Genomic DNA, 6,593 nt, shown 5'->3' with positions numbered 1-6,593 from the left:
AAATGATTCAAGAGCGGGTTCTTACCAATCTCACCATTCAGCTCATGTACGGATGTGATCGACATACTTGGTTTTATAAGAACCCGCTATTGAATCATCCAATTTTGATACATAAACGACATATTTTAAGGCTTTAAAATCAATAGCTCATAATCTTTATAAATATTCCAGCATTCCAAATTTACATTTTTTATCAAAGATACTTATCCAATGGTTGATTCCGGGCAAATTCACCACGGTTGGATTTAAAAAAATAAAAAATACTTGTGGGTGTGGTGTTTCAGTTCTCTCTCTCTCTCTCTCTATATATATATATATATATATCAGCTTAATGACATTGGAAGTCAAATCCAAGCGCTATTTAGCCTACAAAGTGGTGGGACATAAGATGATGGGACGAGGGAGGTAACTCAGAATGACTACCCTTTTATATATATTTTAGACTAACGGCGAGAGTGGTCGATCACCCTATCCTTATATACAGTGGGAAGTCAAAATTTTACCATATGGACGGTCTTGTCGGTTAGGTCGTGAATCCGTCTGCTTCTTGCAAAAATTTCCTCGCACAGAAATGATGTCGAGGGAAAGAAAGAATAATCCCATCTATTTTATTTATTACGAGAGAAAAACACATGCGTTTCCTGCAAGCTCAAGTAACGGAAGGACGTGCATAAATCGCAAGAATCACCGACATTAATGTAGTGCTTCTGCTCTCTCTCTCTCTCTCTCATCTGTTTTGTTTGTCTAGATTCTACAATCTCCCGTTGAGACTGGTTTTAGTTTCTATTGTCTCAATGGTGTTTATGATGTGAAAAGAGAACACCCCCCCCCCCCCCCCCCTCTCTCTCTCTCTCTAGCCAGGCACCTCTCTCCTCCCTCTCTAGTATGCCTACAGAAATCTCGAAAGCAGCACCACCATCTCCCCCAGAAGCCAACTGCAGCGGGGATTTCAGTAGGAAGATGAGGTCGAGAATGAAGAGTAGCAGCAGCGGCAGCAGAACCACCAACCAGGAGGGCACCAAATGCAAGCCCTCCGTCTCCTCCATGCTCCTCTCTCTAACCTTCTCCAATACCCCCAACAAGAACACCTTCAGAGGCCTCGGCTGCGCATCCGCTCCCGACGTCTACAACCCCGCTTCTTTGCACTCCATGGTCCGCTCGTCCGCCGATTGGGAGACCAAGAAGTCGAGGCAGAAATCGGCGAGGACGAGCAGCGGAGGAGAGCAGAAGAAGAAGACCCAGATTGTGGATTCTGATGTCTGGTGCGCTCCTGGCATTCCTTTCTCCACGGACGCGGATTTCGTGGACTGCGTAGTTTCTCGCCGGCCGGCTGAACCAGTGGTGCCGAAGAGGGTCTCCCGGCACCAGAGGAGCGTGGCCTCTGATTTCTCATTTGATGTTGATACCAAGCACAGAGAGGTGTTTGTTCTCTTGGATTTTCTTTCTCTTGTTTTTTTTTTCTTGAAAGATTTGATATTGCCCACTTCCTGCTTTTTGGCTTTTTGTTTTTGGTTTCATTGGCCATATTGTTTGTGTAAGCTTTTCTGGGTACTCTGTTTTATTTCTCTCTATTTTTCTTTTGGATTAGCATAAATGTATGTGTTCTTTCATTGGAGGGGTTTTTAAATTTTTGAAGATCATATTTGGGTTGGTTGTCTACTTTGAAAAGTTTAGGAAATTTGAGATTTTTATTGGTATGTTTTTGCTTCACTGATTCTTTGTTTTTTCTCTTTCAATAGTAATAACGTTTTTGGTGAGATGGGCAATTGTGTTTTCCATGTTTCTTAGTTTCTTATGAAGGATCGTAGCGATATTGCCTTCGTAAAAGCAAGCATTTGTATTAACATTGTCGGCTTAGTTTTTTAGATTTTACTTTAATGTGTTTTTCAATGTTATGAAAAAATTCCAACTTAATTTTGATGGGCTTATTAGTTTTGTAAGATCTTGATGTGAGTATGGAAGCTGTGTTGTTTTCTCATATGTGCTTTTGTCGTTATTTCTTTAAGTATTGTTGGGGAATTTCTCGCTTATTTCTTTAAATATTGCGGAGAGCTTAAGATTATAATTTAAGTTCTTTAGATAATTGTGTCGCTTCTGGCCTACCCCTTTTCTTATGTGTTCTTTCAATTCTCTGTTGCCTTTCTGTTAAATAGGCCTAAGTTTCTGCAGATTGCCCAATCCGTGTTAATGGAACTATGCTTGATGGTGATTATCACCTTGGTGCTTAAATTTCTGGAGCTCCCCTTAATGGTTCTAAAACTTTTACATCATTTTAAACATTTTTTAATTAATTCATGCTACTGCTGTTACTTTTTCAAAAAATCCACAATGTCTGTTTAATTTCTTGATGCCATTTCAGGGATCTCAGTACCCTCTGTATGTGGATTTAATTGAGATTTAAATGGGTAGTGCCTCTCTAATTTTGAATTGTGTTTGAGGTTTTGGTTCTCTAACTTACCTTTTCTCTTATTTCATCTTTGCAGCGCCATTATATTGAAAGACCAAGCAGCATGTTGGAGCATATTTCTGAACTGGATTCCCTGCCGATATTTGAAACGATATCCCCAATAAACTATCGATGCTTGCGAGGACTACATCATACCTCTGGAAACCTTGAAGAGGTTCTACTTTCAACGAGTTTAAATTTAGTATAAAAGCTATTTCATTGTTGATAAGATCAGCCTTTGTTAACTGATTGTCTATCAATTCTTTAGTTAGCACCACAAGATTTTCTATTCTTGTTTTAACATTCTAATATAGATATTATCTTTCATTTTAAATCAATTATAGGGTGGCATCGTTTGATTTCATATTACATTTTATTGGCAGCTGTTAATGGCTTCTCCCCCTGTTCCTATTCTTCTTTTTGCAGTTGTAATTATCCTAATCTTTTGATTTAGCTCCTCTCTTTGTAGCTAACACCTTGTTTCTCCTTTGCTAACAAAGGCATAGAAAGGAAAGTTTATTTCATGCTGAGAATTTCCTTTGGTTCTGTTTAATATGGTTGTTTTTTTTGTTGTGGTGCGTGTATGCCGTGAGCACACAACTGGGGAAATGTTTACCTAATTTGTTTTTTCTTATCTTGATGTAGTGGTTTAGTATTTCTTTTTTGGTATGTTTGTGCTCAAATTGAAGTGGTTAATCTTTCCTGGGATACTTTTTACCATAATCTTCTCTGTTGTAGAATGTTCCTATACTTGTATAAGTGTCTAATTTCTTATTCTTAATCTATAGATCTAATCATCAAGTGATTTGATGAGTACTATTTGAAGAATATATGAACCATAATGACAACATTCGTCTTCTTTAATCTTTATCTACATTTCATCTGCATAGGTCCCAAAAAGAATTATCACTTAGTTGATGTTCTCCAGACTCCCAACATAAATCTTTACTCAGATCTAAAATGGAAAGCATAAGTGAGAGTCTCTTTCTTGATTTCACCTGCACTGATGGATCTTTACAGGCCATAAGCGAAAGAGAAGAAAGTGAAAGTCCTGCAAAGTGTTGTGTAGTTTTGCTGATCTGAGGTAAACTGTTATGTAAGAGGTTTAGAAGAATATTAGTGTGGAAGCCTGACATATTCCTTTAATCTGGAAATTTCAGGTGACGAAAAAAATTGGTTTAAATACTAATAATACCTAAAGTGATACTGTAGGAGAGAACATATCTTGATATTTATACTGCAGATCAATTCAAATGTACAGGTTCTAGTTTTTAACCCTTAGTTGTGGTGATATTAATTTGAATATTTTAATAAAAATAGAAAAGACAAGTATCAAAAGGAGATGAGATAGATAATTTAGAAACTTTGCACATATGAGATGCTTTATAGCATACAACTCTTTGAGAAAGCTTTGTAGATCCCTTATGGGCATGTTTGAAAAAAGGAATTCATTTTCACATCTGAAAGTAAATAACATATGAAAATGAATCATATCATTCAGAAATCTATTTATCAGTTTCTTATGTATGTCTTGAACTATATGAATTGAGATGTAATTTAGTTTGTCACATTTGCCTTATGCTATAATAAGCTAGAGATCTGAGCCTTTTCTGTGAATTGGATTTTATTTCTCATCCAAATATGTTAGATCAAAAATTCGTTCTTTTAGTTCTAGTTTAAAATAAAATCCAAATTTAAATGTATCGAGTACAAAATGTATTTGAATGAACAAATACTTGACCCAATATGACATTAAAATCATGATTCTGTCTGATATCGATCTGATTCGGTAGAATTTGGTATTATGGGTGAGAAATTTTTTTATGGGAATTGAAGTTATACAGGGGCATCCACGAGTGGTCTATTCTTCTTTTGTCTTATATTCATTGTCAGCAATCATCCATCTGCTGCCACTGTTGATTGCGCTAATGCTGCTGCCATCCTGTACCATGACTTCATGTAGCCAAGGATTATATGTGGATGCTATTTCTTAAGTAGCAACCAGACATTTGGGCATATCGTTCAAACGGGTTCCATCCATGTCATTCTCTGGATGTCACTATATTGGTCTATCCTAGCTTAGAGTTAAAGGGACTGAAGAATGTAAGTTTTGTACTCTTTTTGGGTCACATCATTACACCCACCTCTAAAACAATAATTTGTATTGTAGTTTTGACTCTAAATAAAAAAATGAATAAATTTTTCTGTTATCTTAAGAAAGTGTCATGCATGGAAGAACCTCCAAGGAAACTAGCAAGGAATGGTATCAGGAGCAGCATTGAGGACATACATATGAAATGGATAAAGAGCATGTATGGACTGGGTGTGTTTTCCTCAAATATCGTATGATCTGTCGTCAGATTTTTCTGCCATTAGCAAGGACATGCCAAAACTGGCCTACTGCATGAGTGGTGCCAGAAAACCTTTTTCAGCATGCAAGCAGCATTTCCTGTGATATGTGTATTTGTCTGCTGTTGCGTGCTCTTAAACCATTCGCATTAATTTTTATTCGGCAATTGTAGTATACTATGAAGATGATTTCATCAACTGCGTGTTCATATTTGCAAAAATGGTCTTTATGTTGCTTCCAAGTGCAAAGGTGGACTATACAATTCCTTTATTTCTCCCTTGGCTTAGTTCCAAAGCACACTGTTTTTGTATATTATGCAAGAAGCGTGGATTGATTTTTTTAGGCCCTGCTCAGCAACTGTCACTTACCATTTTATAACTATATATTCAAACTTTAGATGCTATAGTTTTTCATTTTTTCTTGGCTGTCTATTATGTGATCTTATTCTTAATTGTATCAATTGGTGCTCTTCTCCATATGGAATGGTGACTATTTGAGGCTGATCAATGAAATTTGTTCTTTTCCTTGATTTTTTGTACCACAAATATTGCAGTTTTATGTGAAATTTAGTTCTTTTTTTTCTCTAACTCACCTGTTGGTTCATCCCTTTGTGTAGTCACGTTTGTTGATAAATGTTATTGGTGCTTGATCAATACTATCTCAATCTTCTGCAGCTTGTTATGCTTCAAACCAGCCTTCTTTTGCGTGGAATCGATTTATGTGATCAGTTCCGGGACTGGCGCCTTGATGTTGATAATATGACATATGAGGTCTCTCTCTCTCTCTCTCTCTCTCTCTCTCTCTCTCTCTCTCTCTCTCTCGCTCTCTCTCTCTCTCTCCTGCATAAACACACTTGATACACACACCATATGTTTCTTATATAGTCAAGAATCATTTAACATTGTGGACAGGAGCTGCTTGAGCTTGGTGACAAGATTGGACATGTCAGTACAGGGTTGAATGAGGAACAGATTGCTCGTTGTCTTAAGAAAGTGAGGCATTCAGTCACCTTGGCATCACATTTTTCATGTGAAACAGAGAGGAAGTGTATCATTTGTCAGGTGGAGTTTTTTTAATGGACACATTTCTCCTCATTCTCCTTTCCCTTCTGTTTTTGTGGCGGCTCACAAGCTTAAAGATAAATTGTGCAGGAGTATGAAGGGAAGGATGAAGTGGGAAAGCTACACTGTGGTCACTACTTTCACATGTGTTGCATAAAGCAATGGCTTTTGAAAAAGAATGCTTGTCCTGTCTGCAAGGCAGCAGCATCTCATCATTAGAACAAATTCTCGTGCTTTTGCTTAATGATTTTTGGGTATAGTTCTCTCTTCTCTGCTTTTGTTTTCTATTACTTGTATAGTTTTAGACTCTAAATAAGCAAGAATTCATTCTTTGTCATGTCACAGATTTTTCTGAATTTTGTTACTGAAAACTGTGGCCCTTCTGCGTGGCCCTCAGTCTGTAAGTTTGCTTGCGCATGAGCGGTTATTTTTCTCATTAAGTCTTGCCGCTTTGTATCTTGATTCTGTTTACTCTGTATTAAAGGTTTATAGATCATCTTCTGGAGCCTTAATCTGTATGTATGTTGAAAGCAATATCATTTCTATGATTGGTGCTGCTTGACCAACTTTTCTTCAAATAAGTTCACCAAGATTGCGCGAGAAAAGATGGTGTCTGTTCCAAACAACTGGGCGATGTCACAGGGACACGCCATTTTGTTGGTGGCATGTCCCTGGTGACACGATCGGACACTTTGACGAAGACACTGACACGTATGGAAAATATTTTAATACTTTT

At 37.3% G+C, this 6,593-nt stretch overlaps 1 protein-coding gene across 2 annotated transcripts; it reads left to right on the top strand.

Annotated features, from left to right (window-relative positions):
• The first annotated feature begins 843 nt into the window (after window positions 1-843).
• On the top strand, window positions 844-6,353 carry LOC149815723 (E3 ubiquitin-protein ligase MBR1-like). Of its 2 annotated transcripts, XM_089988864.1 has the most exons (6): window positions 844-1,419; window positions 2,484-2,621; window positions 5,471-5,566; window positions 5,708-5,857; window positions 5,948-6,111; window positions 6,203-6,353. In XM_089988864.1, exons 1-5 carry the CDS (start codon window positions 886-888, stop codon window positions 6,074-6,076), a joined length of 1,047 nt encoding a protein of 348 aa, XP_089844990.1. In that variant the 5' UTR covers window positions 844-885; the 3' UTR covers window positions 6,077-6,111; window positions 6,203-6,353. The 2 variants fall into 2 exon arrangements, with proteins under 2 accessions (XP_089844990.1, XP_089844989.1); XM_089988863.1 differs by having other exon boundaries at window positions 5,948-6,353.
• The last annotated feature ends 240 nt before the right edge of the window (window positions 6,354-6,593 follow it).

Source organism: Nuphar pumila, chromosome 15 (assembly GCF_984573655.1).
Source record: "Nuphar pumila chromosome 15, dmNupPumi1.hap1.1, whole genome shotgun sequence".
NCBI classification, from domain to species: Eukaryota; Viridiplantae; Streptophyta; class Magnoliopsida; order Nymphaeales; family Nymphaeaceae; genus Nuphar; species Nuphar pumila.
This window is presented reverse-complemented; position numbering and strand designations above follow the sequence as displayed.